The sequence below is a fragment of the Phycodurus eques genome, chromosome 1 (genome assembly GCF_024500275.1).
Source record: "Phycodurus eques isolate BA_2022a chromosome 1, UOR_Pequ_1.1, whole genome shotgun sequence".
In the NCBI taxonomy this organism is placed as follows: Eukaryota; Metazoa; Chordata; class Actinopteri; order Syngnathiformes; family Syngnathidae; genus Phycodurus; species Phycodurus eques.
The window spans coordinates 5,172,501-5,187,591 of record NC_084525.1 but is presented as its reverse complement, the minus strand read 5'-3'; the positions used below and the strand labels follow the sequence as shown (position 1 = coordinate 5,187,591).

The following is a 15,091-nucleotide window of genomic DNA, read 5'->3' as shown; positions in this document are numbered from 1 at the left end:
GTCGGCTCAGTCGTGGCGTCACTGCAGGGATCGGCGGCTCGGAAATCCATCGAGGTTTCGTAACGGCGACGTGCCGACAGCCCATCAAAGCTGTGGTGACGATGCTAAAGCCTCGGCGTTCTGTCACGCAGGTGCAACCCCAAACACAAGTTTCGGTCATTGTTTCAGATCAAGTAGCCGGCCTCGTTTTGTACCCTGGTGTGCCACCTATTGTTTCCAAACATTATGAAAAGGACTACTTCATTTAATCAAGATGGGAAAATGGGTTGAATATGAAATGACAAAGAGGAGGCACGAAAGCAGATTGTGATTTTGTGTTAAAAATAAGGAAGAAGGCTCACGTTTTTTTTTTTTTTTTAATTGTCATTGGTTTTTGAATTGTTTCAATAAAAATGTTCTTAGGTACATTACATAGGTACAGCAATATAAGGTATACCAACTTGAGCAAAGCCGGTGTTTGGAAACTCAAGGCAGCTGTCAGCCGTCTCTGCTTAGGCCCCCCCTTTCTTTCAGTATTTATCGTTCATTAATTAGATGTATTCTTTTTGTAATCATTTTATGTTCCTTGTCTAAGTGTTACCGTTGTGTTTTTACTGAGTGCATGACCAAAAAAAACATCTTGACTCTTGAATCATTAGTTCTTAATAAGCGCATACAGCTCAGTTGTGCAAAAGTGTTTATTTCATAAGCGTGTATGATTTCTCCAGAAGTAGCTCTCTCTCTCTTTTATTTTTTTAATTTTTTTTTTTTTAAAGGTTGCTGACCTCTGCGTGCTCGATGTAGTCAATTTGACAGCGGCGTGACGTCACTCCTCACGGAAGCGTCCGGAGCTCGACGTGGTGACGTAGCCCGATTTTATTATTTTTTTGGGGGGGTGTTTTTTTTTTTTTTTTTTTTTTTTTTTTTTAATCCAATGGGAGCGCAGGAGGGCTTAAAGCCGCCTCGCGCCGCGTAAGAGGGATTTGACAATTGAGAGTGTGATTCCCCGCTGCACGTCCTCCGTGGGACTCGGAGCCGACCATGGCGGCGGCGGCTGCTGCGTGCGGCCAGCACGGCACCGCCATATCGACCACGAAAAAAACCCAAAGTCGGGAGCAAATCCGGCGGAACCGCGAGAATTCAAACCGGAGAAAAGCCGCTCTTTTGTTCCTCTCGAACATCTCGTTGGACGGGCGGCCGGTGCGCAGCAGCTCAGCCGAGCAGCGGCGCAACGACACCGTCCCGGAGGGCGCCGAGCTGAGCGAGCTCGCTTCCAAGACGCTCCCGGAGCCTGGTCACCGCAGCGAGACCCGCTCGAGTAGTTTGTCAGCTTCCGTCAGCTGCCGGGACGTGAAAACAACGTCCACCGCGGGGTTCCTCGCCGTGCCGCCCATTGTCGTCTTACCTGCCGGTTCCGACGCGGGGAGCGCGGAGCTGCTGCTCGGCCGCCGCAGGGACTCGGTGCCCTTGGTGGCCAACAGCAACCTGCTCTCGCCGTCGCTGACGCTGTCGGCGTCGGCGTCCAACAGCAGCCTGCTGCCGTCGCCCGTGGGACCGCGGAAGTCGTCCACGCTGCTATCGGTGCAGAGCTGCAGCTCTGTGTCCTCCGAGTTGAGGCAAAGGTAAGTGGAGGAGAGGAGCCATCTTCTTGCTGTTGCTGTTTCTTGTCACTCCGGACAATCGGGGCAGGGGCGTTTCTAGACCCCCTAGGGGCCCCAGGTAAGGGACCCCCCCCCCCCCCTCCCCCCAAAATTATTATTATTATTTGTTTTAATTGGACGGATAAGAGATCATTGACGTGTATAAAATGAATAACAAATAAATAGCGACACTTAAACCAAGCTTAACATTCGTCGCATAAATAACTTCACAAAAATGAAATGTACACAAAATTTCTGAAAGATAAAATCACAGACAATTGCAAAAAAAAAAAAAAAAAGGAATGGAAAGCAAGAATTGAAGAATCATTGACACCTGAGTGATAGGTTTGCTTCATTTTGTAGTCATTTTGTTTCTTTTCATTCAATTTATGGACGATGTGCACTCATGAAAGACATGAAAAGATGCTTGTACCGGTTTTAGCAGAAAGCTTAATTCCATGTGAAGTCCAAAACATAAAATAAAAAATGTGTATAAAAACCCAGACAAATAACAACTAAGACTTCAACTAATGACTATTTTGATAATAGATTACTCCGTCGATTTTTTGTCTTCTAATTAATCGAAGACTTGATGAATTTCATCATTTTTTTGATGAATGAATTTCAGTTCCTTTATTAAAAAACAACTATTTCAAATTGACGATGCAGAAAATGTCCAAACATAAATTGATTATGATTCAGTTACTGGTTTGGTTCGTAACATTTCAGGAAAAAGGCGAAAATGTTGATCATTAATTTTCAAACTAAAAGCAGATGTTTGCAAATGTCCCTTTTTGGTTAAACACAAGATAATCTGTCTGCTTTCATGGAGGACTACAGAAATCGGAGAAGAACTACTGTTGAGAGGTTGAAATTCCGAGGATTTGGTCAATTTGAAGTGAAACAAGGTCTCTAAACGATTAATCATTTGTCAAAATAGTAGTCGATTAATTTGATGATCGATTGTTGCGCCTCTGCAACTAACACAAACTTATACAATATACAAAAACATAACAAAGACTAGCCAGAAGCTGAACTGCTCTGTGTTTACATACTAGGCGTGTGGGAGTTGCACTTCCTGTCCCTTACCTAATCTGTTCCGTGTCGCAGCCCTAATAATCGCCCCGTCATCTTACACAAAGATTGTGGCAACCAGCTAGCGATCAGCAGAATTTTCAGAACTCAAGCTATGCCTTAACAGCGACCATGGACCTCTGAAAGTTCACACAAATGCGACCGATATAGTTGACAGGAAGTCTGTGTGTTCTTTCGATGTTCCTTATGAAGACTTGCACTGCAATTAGACAACACCGTGCTTGTTGAGGCACAGAAGTCTATTGGATGAAGCCTTTGTACAGCTGATTTAGTCAAGAATAGGAAGGACTTATTTGTCAATGTTTTTCTGATTCTGTTGAAGCTTGTTTGAATGATTGTGTGTTTTGGTGAGACAAACCACAACCACACTTTTTGAAAGCAACATCAGAGACGCTGAAGTAAGGGAAAGTTTGGCCTCAGCTGCCATTCATCAGCGTGGCGCCTGATGAGTCATTTAAGTCTCCCACCATTTGTGACCTGCACCGATGTCAACTGTTTAATCACATGATTTTTCTGTTTTTAAATACCTTTGCAAACTGTTATTGTGGAATGACTGCACAGGCCTAACGAGTTGTGAAAATCTGGAAACGGCGGCCACCTGAATTGTGTCTGCGCTTGGCAGTTGGTGCATCATGCTGAATTATGAACTGGTGGCTCTGTAAAGAGGAAGTCGCTAAAACCACAGACAGACAGCATGAAGTCAAACAAGTAGAAAATGTTCGGTATTTCTTTTGCTCAAACAGATGCAAACATGCACCAGTAAGCACAAGAGATAAGCAGAGTGAGTGCGTTCACCATATATGGAAGTTTGCACATGCCGGCCCAGTGTGTTTTTTTATTTTACCACCATTTTGGCAGCGTATCAACCCTGTGGCGCTAAACACCGCTTAACCTATTTGCGCATAACAAGAGGCTGTGAAAATGAGCCTCACGTTACAGCTCATCAGTCCAAGGGCGAAACGCTGCACCAGCTGTCATTCGCTTTTGTTGCATAGATTGCTGTTGCCAGCGTTCCTAATGACTTTGTTTGACCAGCTTGTAACTACTTACGATGCACATTGTCGGACGAAACTTGCTTTTGGAGAATGTAAATAAGTCGAATATGACTTTATCAAGCACTATCACGCGAGACTTGCATTGAAGTGCTGGAAGGAGACTGTCTCGTTTCCTGTGCAGTCTCCCAGCTGGTTGACTTTAATAACAGACGTCTTTCCTCACCTCCGAACTTCCTGGTCTGATATGCGCTCATCTGTCATGCTCTGTTTAGAAGAGGCCGCTCTTCCAGCTAACCTCTTTTAGCCTGCGCTATAATGTTGCACACACTCTGTTACTAATTCTCTTGTATGACTTTTTCTCTGGACATAAAATCACTAACGTGGCTTTTTGTGCTCAGTTGTAAACAGTATGATCAGCACTGGGCCAAATGACACCCACGGCTGTTCTGATTGGCAGTGGAAACATGGAACAATGACCTGTGTTTGACCCACATTTGACATGTATTTCTCATCTGCTCAACACTGATGTTTATTGGTATTACACTGCTCAGTGCTCAATGACTTTTGTTTTAGTGCCTTATATTGTTTCACATAAACTTTGAGGGGCATGCTTATTGAGTGATTGATCGTTATTGTGGATGGATTTTGTGCAATGGATTGTTGACTCATCGACTCTCGATGCACCAATGAGGCAATATTGTCGTCGTTTGCGGCTGTTTTATCGTTGTTTGAACAATTTTTTAAATGGGATTTTACAGCATACAGCCGTGCCTTGACTTCTGAGTTTAACTTGTTTCCTAACCATGTTTGTAACCATCCATCCATCTCTACCGCTTATCCGAGGTCGGGTCGCAGGGGCAATAGCTCTAGCAGGGACGCCCAGACTTCCCTCTCCACAGCCACTTCCTCTAGCTCTTCCGGGGGGATCCCGAGGCCTTCCCAGGCCAGCCAAAGGACGTACTTTCTCCAGAGTGTCCTGGGTCGTCCTCAAGGTCTCCTCCCGGTGGTACGTGCCCGGAACACCTCACCGGGGAGGCGTCCGGGAGGCATCCTCCCGGATGACCGAGCTTCTCACCCTATCTCAAAGGGAGAGCTCGGACACCCTGTGGAGGAAACTCATTTCCGCCGCTTGTATCCGGGAACTCGTTCTTTCGGTCACGACCCACAGGTGACCATAGGTGAGGGTAGGAACGTAGATCGACCGATAAATCGAGAGCTTCGCCTTTCGGCGAAGCTCCTTCTTTACCACAACGGATCGATACAGAGTCCGCATCACTGCAGACGCTGCACCGATCCGCCTGTCGATCTCCCGTTCCATTCTTCCCTCACTCGTGACCAAGACTCCTCCACTTGGGGCAGTATCTCATCCCTGACCTGGAGAGGGCACGCCACCCTTTTCCAACTGAGGACCATGGTCTCAGATTTGGAGGTGCTGATTCTCATACCAGCCGCTTCACACTCAGCTGTGAACTGCTCCAGTGAGAGTTGGAGATCACGGCTTGATGAAGCCACCAGAACCACATCATCTGCAAAAAGCAGAGATGCAATACTGATGCCACCAAACCGGACCCCCTCTACGCCTCGGCTGGGCCGAGAAATTCTGTCCATAAAAGTTATGAACAGAATTGGTGACACAGGATCCCCCGAGGGACACGGTCGAACGCCTTCTCAAAGTCCACAAAACGCATGTAGACTGGTTGGACGAACTCCCATGCACACTTGAGGATCCTGCCGAGGGTGTAGAGCTGGTCCACTGTTCCACGGCCAGGACGAAAACCACACTGCTCCTCCTGAATCTGAGATTCGACTTCCCGACGGGCCCTCCTCCCCAGCACCCCTGGATAAACCTTACCAGGGAGGCTGAGGAGTGTCATTCCCTTGTAGTTGAAACACACCCTCCGGTCCCCCTTCTTAAAAAGGGGGACCACCACCCCAGTCTGCCAATCCAGAAGTACTGTCGCCGATGTCCACGTGATGTTGCAGAGGCGTGTCAACCAGGACAGCCCCACAACATCCAGAGCCTTTAGGAACTCCGGGCGAATCTCATCCACCCCCGGGGCCTTGCCACTGAGGAGCTTTTTAACCACCTCGGTGACCTCAAACCCAGAGATAGGAGAGCCCGCCTCAGAGAACCCACACTCTGCTTCCTCATGGGAAAGCGTGTCGGTGGAATTGAGGAGGTCTTCGAAGTATTCTCCCCACCGCCTCACAACGTCCCGAGTCGAGGTCAGCAGCGCCCCATCCCCACTATACACAGTGTTGGTGGTGCACTGCTTTCCTCTCCTGAGACGTCGGATGGTGGACCAGAATTTCCTCGAAGCTGTCCGGAAGTCTTTCTCCATGGCCTCACCGAATTCCTCCCATGCCTGAGTTTTTGCTTCAGCGACCACCAAAGCTGTATTCCGCTTGGCCAGCCGGTACCCATCAGCTGCCTCAGGAGTCCCATAGGCCAAAAAGGCCCGATAGGACTCCTTCTTCAGCTTGACGGCATCCCTCACCGTTGGTAACCAAGACAGGCACCGACCACATTACGGCCACATCTCCGGTTGACCGCCTCAGCAATGGAGGCGCGGAAGATGGTCGGACTCGATGTCTCCCGCCTCCCCCAGAACATGAGCAAAGTTCTGTCGGAGGTGTGAGTTGAAACTCCTTCTGACAGGGAATTCTGCCAGACGTTCCAAGTAGACCCTCACAATACGCTTGGGCCTGCCACGTCGGACCGGAATCTTCCTCCCACCATCGCAGCCAACTCACCACCAAGTGGTGATCAGTTGACAGCTCCACCCCTCTCTTAACCTGAGTGTCCAAGACATGCGGCCGCAAATCTGATGACACGACCACAAAGTCGATCATCAAACTGCGACCTAGGGTGTCCTGGTGCCAAGTGCACATGTAGACATCCTTATGCTTGAACATGGTGTTCATTATAGACGATCCGTGATGAGCACAGAAGTCCAATAACAGAACACCGCTCGGGTTCTGATCGGGGGACCCATTCCTCCAAATCACACCACAGGTCTCACAGTCATTGCCCATGTGAGCATTGAAGACCCCTAGCAGAACAGTGGAGTCCCCAGCGGGAGCGCTCTCCAGCACCCCCCCCCCCCAAGGACTCCCAAAAGGGTGGGTACTCTGAACTGCTGTTTGGTGCATAGGCATAAGCAACGGAGGGAGGCTACCCTCTCGTCTACCCTACAGGGGTGAACCCCAATGTACAGGCTCAGAGCCGGGGGACAATAAGTATACCCACACCTGCTCAGCGCCTCTCTCCGTGGGCAACTCCAGAGTGGAAGAGATTCCAACCCCTCTCGAGAGGACTGGTACCAGAGCCCAAGCTGCGCGTGGAGGCGAGTCAGACTATATCGAGTCGGAACTTCTTGACCTCACACACCAGCCCGGGCTCCTTCCCTGCCAGAGAGGTGACATTCCACGTCCCTCGAGCCAGCTTCTGTAGCCGGGGATCAGATCGCCAAGCAGCTCGCACTGCACCCGACCCCTATGGCCCCTCCCACAGGTGGTGAGCCCATGGGAAGGTGGACCCACGTTACCCTTTCGGGATGTGCCCGGCCGGGCCCCATTGGTGCAGGCCCGGCCACCAGGCGCTCGCCCTCGAGCCCCAGCTCCAGGGCCGGCTCCAGAGGGGGGGCCCCGGTGACCCGTGTCCGGGCAAGGGAAACCTAGATCCATTTAATGTATTCTTCAAAGGTGTCTTGGGAGCCGTGCTTTGTCTGGTCCCTCACCTAGGACCTGTTTGCCATGGGTGACTCTACCAGGGGCGTGAAGCCCCAGACAACCTAGCTCCTTGGATCATTGGGACACACAAACCCCTCCACCACGATAAGGTGACGTCTTCCAGGAGGGGCCATGTTTGTAACTTGAAACACAACTATCCAAGTCATCTTTTCCAAATCTTTATAACTTTTTAACTTTATAAAAACATAGAGTAATTACATAATTTAATAGAAAATAAAGAATTAATCAGTTTGTGCATTGATAATTCAATGGGCATTGTGCTACTCATTCCGGTGTGGGCATCTTGTCCACCAGGCTGCAGTTTAATACAGACATACTATCCATAGATTGGATGATGAAACACAGAAGACCGTCAGTCTCAACTAAGCTGCAATAATATTTATTTTTATTCACAGAGGATGAAGAATAAATGCCTGAAAGTAATGTATACCCCGTCGAAATGTGTTGCTCCAGCTTGTGTTCAAATGTTGTTTAAAGATTTACAACTGGCACAACATTAATGCTAGTTTCATTAGCCTGTCTGTGGCGTTTTGCATTGTGTGTTACCATTAACCTAGCAGACCTTCGTAAGACAAAGTTAATGTGCTTTGATAAATACACAGCGTGGTCTTCTCTTTGTTTCATGTTTAGTTTTAAAGTAAACGTCAACTGAGAGTGCCACTAAACAGTTTTTGACAATTGTTCACTCTATGGGGGATTACCTTGGTATGTTATTATGTATTAACTGGAGTTATAGTCCTCATTTGGTATTTGAGCTGAGCAGTGGGCGGCTTTTACAAACTGAAAAATGACTGCTGCGAGTGGATATTCTCTGTGAATTTGTGGTGTGGATAATGAATCATGACCACACCCCTTATCTGGAAAATGGTTTGTTAGCCTTTGCTCTAACCTAATTGGGGCAAGTATTGTAATAGTGCCCCACATTTGTTTTCCTCAGACTTTAAAGCCCCTCACAAGTGCAACTGTCAACCGGGTCAGTGCAGGGGCTGCATGAGCGGGATCCTAGGGGGTGCTATACCATAGCCCCCCACTGGAATGCCAATACTAGCACCTCTTAGCATCCCAAATACATTTTTGATTGTGATTCATATTATTATTGCGAATGGTAAAATGCAAACACCACTCACCTAACCCCCCTCCACCCTCTTGCATTTTTGCACAACCTCTGACGGCCCCACCTTCAACAGAAACTTGAAATGAAAAACACTGAGTGACAGGAAAGGTGGAGCACATAGACAGGGGGATGACATGCTGCAATGGACACGCATGCACACACGCACACCCATGTGTGCACGTACATCTACAGATGTAACAATAAGAACAGACTTTGAGAGATGAAATCTAGCTGACGTCATCTTCTTGGTGTGTGGAAACGTGCATACTTTTCGAGTGAAAACAGTTGAACACACCCTTAATACACACGCACCGGACAAAATCTGCTCTTTATGAAAGCGTCTCTGTTTTTTCAAGGGACAGTAGTTCGTTTTGTGAGATGTACAGAAACAAAAAGACTGATTTTGGACAGCGGCATCCTGCTGTTAGTCTTTTTTTCCCCTAGCAAAATGATAGTTGTTAAATTGTTAAATACGATAGGTCCCCAGTCAGCTATGAGGTCTTGTCTACATCTAAGCAATAATCACAAAAGTTTGTTTTAGTTTGTCTTGAGGTGACAAATCAATACAGAGCAATGTCGATAGTGTTTATCTGGTGATGCAAGACACAGCAGCAGGCCCGCTGAGTAATTATCGCCCCTCATCCCTGTGTGTGAGTGTTGGGTTTAAGCACAAGACATCGAATCTACGATTGTTGCTTGGGCAGTAAGTATGTGCTGTGGATTTACCATGAGGGGTTTTTATGTCCATCTACTGCAAATACAAGCACTTGATTAACCCTGAAGACGGAGCATGACATCACTGCGGACATTCACACGTCAATTCATTGACGAGCAATGGAAGACATTTAGCAGGTACTGGAAACGGATCATTTGAATGTTTGTGTCAGCAGCAGCTGTCTATGTCCATTTTGGAATGCAGAACCATCTTGACCCGGAGCTAATTTGAAGCCAAGACTAATAAAACCTTAGTTGAATTCCATAATCACCAATTATTGAGTCTTTTCCCTCGAGATGAAGTTGCCTCTATGAATGTCTCGCATGTTAAAGCTAAATCTGGAACTGAAACTGTAACAAAGAAAAATGGCATGCTTATTACAATTGTGTCTGTAAATGTTATCTTATTGCCCAAAAGGAACGAGGGGTTTGTACAAATTATTTAGTTTGTTGTAAGGAGGCAGATTTTTCTTTCATGGGGACAGGTGGACTTTTGAATTGTCTTCAAATAGTTTTTTTTTTTTTTTTTTTTTTTTTAGCTTTTTTCTTCCAAAAATGTCTCTGGGAGTGACAAGTTCTGAAGTTCTGGGCTGATTTACAGGACCATTCTCTATATAGAGGCGCTTCTCTGGCTGCCGCTGTACACATTCTCCAGTCAAGTCAAACGCGTCATTTACACATTTACAAGCCAGTTATGCACTCTATGTGGAGCAACCCTAAAACGTGGGCTTTCTCTGTCAAATGTGGACAGGCACGCAAACTACGTGCTTTCTCCCGAGAACTTCAGCACTTTTGCGCACCTGCAATTCAGAGGCTGTTGTAAGTCTAGCGCCCCATGAAGGTGAAACTTCTTCTTGCACGTTTCCGGCAGGCCCGGACCATGTGTCCCCATCCTGCCTCGAAGTCTGCGCGGACCAGCTCGCTCCAGTCTTCACTCAGATCTTCAACAGATCTTTGGAAATGTGCGAAGTTCCATCCTGTTTCAAACGCTCCACCATCATTCCAGTCCCCAAGAAACCTGCAATCTCTGGTCTGAATGACTACAGGCCTGTCGCTTTGACATCTGTGGTCATGAAGTCCTTTGAACGTCTCATGCTGGACCACCTCAAGAGTGTCACAGGTCCCCTGCTGGACCCCCTGCAGTTTGCCTACCAAGCGAACAGGTCTGCGGATGATGCAGTCAACATGGGACTGCACTTCATCCTAGAACACCTCGACAGTGCAGGGACCTACGCGAGGATCCTGTTCGTGGACCTCAGCTCAGCGTTCAACACCATCATCCCTGAACTCCTTTCAACCAAGCTTCTCCAGCTCAGCGTCTCACCTGCCATCTGCCAGTAGATTTACAGCTTTCTGACGGGCAGGACACAGCAGGTCAGGCTGGGGGAGGCCACCTCATCCACACGCAGCATCAGCACTTGGGCGACCCAAGGTTGTGTCCTCTCTCCGCTGCTCTTCTCTCTCTACACAAACGACTGCACCGCAACACACCCGGCTGTCAAACTCCTGAAGTTTGCAGATGACACCACTGTCATCGGGCTCATCAAAGACGATGACGAGTCTGCAAATCCACAGGAAGTGGAGCAGCTGGGGCTGTGGTCACAACCTGCAGCTGAACACGCTCAAGACTGTAGAGATGATCGTGGACTTCAGGAGGCATCCTTCGCCACAGCTGCCCCTGACGTTGCCCAGCTGCCTTGTGTCAACCGTCGAGACCTTCAAGTTCCTGGGAATTACAATCTCTCAGGACCTGAAGTGGGCGACAAACATCAACTCCGTCCTCAAAAAGGCCCAGCAGAGGATGTACTTCCTGCGGCTTCTGAGAAAGCACGGCCTGCCACCGGAGCTGCTGAGACAGTTCTACACAGCGGTCATCGAATCAGTCCTGTGTTCTTCCATCACAGTCTGGTTTGGTGCTGCTACAAAAAAGGACAAACTCCGACTGCAACGGACAATCAAAACTGCTGAAAGGATTGTCTGTACCCCTCTACCCACCATTGAGGACTTGCACGCTGCCAGAACTAAGACAAGGGCGTGCAAAATCCTCTCGGACCGTCTGCACCCCGGTCACCGGCTCTTCCAGCTCCTTCCCTCAGGTAGGCGCTACCGATCAACGCAAACTAGAACTAGTAGACATTCCAACAGCTTCTTCCCTCTTGCGATCAACTTCTTAAACACCTAACCTATAATTCCATTACAACAAGCTGGCAATTTTTTGACTTGAGTTCGTTGTCACATTTCTGTGGGGCCAATTATGTATTACTCGTGCACTCACTGTAGTTGTCTCGCCATGCTGCACTATTTGCATATACTGGCCACTCATGCCAGAGTAGCATCTGCTCCATTTGCACACTGATTGAGGAGTATCCGTAACATTTGCACAACCAACATGGTCCCAGATGATCGCACTACTCGTCACTTTAAACCGCATACACTCCTTGAAGTCTCAGCGCCCTTTGCACAATGGTCGTTGCACCGGACTATTGCAATATTAGTCATTCGAACTGCTCTAAGTGCTAGAGGAGTCTGCATCTTTTTGCACAATTGTTTTTTGTCAATGTCTTTATGTCTCCCAAAGTGTTCTGTAAATTGACTGTCTGTTGTACTAGAGCGGCTCCAACTACCGGAGACAAATTCCTTGTGTGTTTTGGACATACTTGGCAAATAAAGATGATTCTGATTCTGATTCTGATTGATTCATTTAACTTCCTAGTGGCGGCGGCGCGGCATGGCTGAATTGTGCTGCCGGTGTGGATGTTCGTTCACCGATCGCCCAATGGCCAATATAGTAACTACCATTTTTTTCTTCCCATTTGTTTAGCACTCCGAGTCTAGCTGGGTAGATGTACAAATGAGAGTTGAGTTGAAAACACAAATGGTCTTAGTTCATTGTCCATGCGCATTTCACTGATTGGCATTCAAATGAAAGTACTGTTGTATGCTATCAAAATAAGAAATCAAGTAAGCAAATAAATGATCCAATAAGACTCTAGTTGAAAGCAAACACCCAAGCACATGTCAAACAAAGTCAAGTGATGTCAAGTCAAGGTCTAAAGACTGTGTGCTTCCCAGCCAAAAGTCCTGCTGGGCACTTCCTTGAAAGGTAAGGGACCTCCTCACCTGTAGGGAGCGCACTAAACAGAAATTACAATCGCACACAGAAAATGAGCATTTCATTTGTCTAAAGGATAATAAAAAATTGGCTCCAACAGCCGTAATGTGTCCCTTTACACATTACGAAGAGAGACAAACATCGACATTGTATGTCACACGAAGGGGCTAAAAATATCAGCACCAGCTGACTCTCACCTGTGAGGAGCATTTCAGCTTCAAACATGCTCCAGCGGCTCAGCTTTTCTTTGAAAGTGTCGCTCACTATTGCAGCAACCGCAGTCATCGTAATGGTGCAATGGTGAGTTAGACTTTTAATCATTAGTTGTTTTCTTTTTTTTATCATGTCGGTCATGAAATACGTACGCGGTCTGTGGCGCAAGCTGATTGCAGGGCACCGCTGATGAACAACAGCTGGCTCACCCGCTTTCCTATGATGGCCTTCCAATCACGTCTTCAGTCATAATCCAACTCAGAATCATCTTTATTTGCCAAGTATGTCCAAAAAACACACAAGGAATTTGTCTCCGGTAGTTGGAGCCGTTCTAGTACGACAACAGACAGTCAATTGACAGAGAACGCTTTGGAGACATAAAAACATTGACAAAAAACAGTCACTGAGCAGTAAAGGGTTGCTAGTTAGCTGGTAATGCCGGTACATTTTTTATTTATTTTTTTGACAGTTGTGCAAAAAGTTGCAGAGTCCTCTAGCACTTAGAGCAGTTCGAAAGACTAATATTGCAATAGTCCGGTGCAATGACCATTGTGCAAAGGGCGCCGAGACTTCAAGCGAGTAGTGCGATAATCTGGGACAATGTTGATTGTGCAAATGTTGCAGATACTCCTCAATCAGTGTGCAAATGGAGCAAATGCTACTCTGGCATGAGTGGCCAGTATTGGTCAACAACAGATATGCAAATAGTGCAGCGTGGCGAGACTACTACAGTGAGTGCACGAGTAATGTATAATTGGCCCCACAGAAATGTGACAACAGACTCAAGTAAAAAAATTGGCAGCATGTTGTAATGGAATTGTAGGTTAGGTGTTTAAGAAGTTGATTGCAAGAGGGAAGAAGCTGTTGGAACGTCTGCGAGTTCTAGTTTGCATTGATCGGTAGCGCCTACCTGAGGGATGGAGCTGGAAGAGCTGGTGACCGGGATGTGGAGGGTCCGAGAGGATTTTGCACGCTCTTTTCTTAGTTCTGGCAGTGTGCAAGTCCTTAAGCGTGGGTAGGGGGGTACCGACAATCCTTTCAGCAGTTTTGATTGTCCGTTGCAGTCGGAGCTTGTCCTTTTTTGTAGCAGCACCAAACAAGACTGTGATGGAAGAACACAGGACTGATTTGATCACCGCATTGTAGAACTGCCTCAGCAGCTCCGGTGGCTGGCCGTGCTTTCTCAGAAGCCGCAGGAAGTACATCCTCTGCTGGGCCTTTTTGAGGATGGAGTTGATGTTGGTCGCCCACTTCAGGTCCTGAAAGACTAATTCCCAGGAACTTGAAGGTCTCGACGGTTGACACAAGGCAACTGGACAACGTGAGGGGCAGCTGTGGCGAAGGATGCCTCCTGAAGTCCACGATCATCTCTACAGTCTTGAGCGTGTTCAGCTCCAGGTTGTGTCGGCCGCACCACAGCTCCAGCCGCTCCGCTTTCTGTCGATATGCAGACTTGTCAACGTCCTTGATGAGGCCGATTACAGTGGTGTCATCTGCAAACTTCAGGAGTTTGACAGCCGGGTGCACTGAGGTGCAGTCGTTTGTGTAGAGGGAGAAGAGCAGCGGAGAGAGGACACAACCTTGGGGCGCCCCAGTGCTGATGCTGCTTCTGGATGAGGTGGCCTCCCCCAGCCTCACCTGCTGTGTCCTGCCCGTCAGGAATCTGTAAATCTACTGGCAGATGACAGGTGAGACGCTGAGCTGGAGAAGCTTGGTTGAAAGGAGTTCAGGGATTATGGTCTTGAACGCTGAGCTGAAGTCCACGAACAAGGTCCTTGCACTGTCGAGGTGTTCTTGGATGAAGTGCGGTCCCATGTTGACTGCATCATCCGCAGACCTGTTCGCTCAGTAGGCAAACTGCAGGGGGTTCAGCAGGGGGCCTGTGACGCTCTTGAGGTGGTCCAGCGTGAGATGTTCAAAGGACTTCATGACCACAGATGTCTAGGCGACAGGCCTGTAGTTCTTTAGACCCGAGATTGTGGGTTTCTTGGGGACTGGAATGATGGTGGAGCGTTTGAAACAGGATGGTACTTCGCACAGTTCCAGAGATATATTGAAGATATGTGTGAAGACTGGAGCGAGCTGGTCCGCGCAGACTTTGAGCAAGGATGGGGACACATGGTCTGGGCCTGCCGCTTGGTTAATCTTTTGTTGTTTGAAGATGCGTCTCGCATCCTGTTCGCGGATTGTTAACGCAGAAGTCAGAGGTGTGATTGTGGTCGGTGGTCCGGCTGGGTGGGTGTGTGCTGTGAAAGTGTCCTTTTAAAATAAGCACAGTATTGTGACGAAATTACTTGAATTCGATTTATTTCATACCGAATTAAATATATGCTTTTTAGATGAGCAGGTGCGCACGTCAGCATTGCGCATGTCTCACTGGCTGCGAATGACTTCTGTATCTGCTACAATTAGTTTTATCCTTGGAGTGTTTTGACAAAGTCATGTCACAGAGATATTAAGATGCCTGGGAACTGCT

At 47.7% G+C, this 15,091-nt stretch overlaps 1 protein-coding gene across 1 annotated transcript in view; it reads left to right on the top strand.

The window, feature by feature from the left end:
* Nucleotides 1–934: 934 nt before the first annotated feature.
* LOC133400710 (CDK5 and ABL1 enzyme substrate 2-like) overlaps nt 935–15,091 on the top strand; it is a 27,680-nt gene continuing 13,523 nt past the window's right edge. Inside the window, exon 1 of the mRNA XM_061673546.1 lies at nt 935–1,601. Coding sequence (XP_061529530.1) covers nt 1,021–1,601 — 581 coding nt within the window. The 5' untranslated portion in view covers nt 935–1,020. The remainder of the gene's footprint in view (nt 1,602–15,091) is intronic.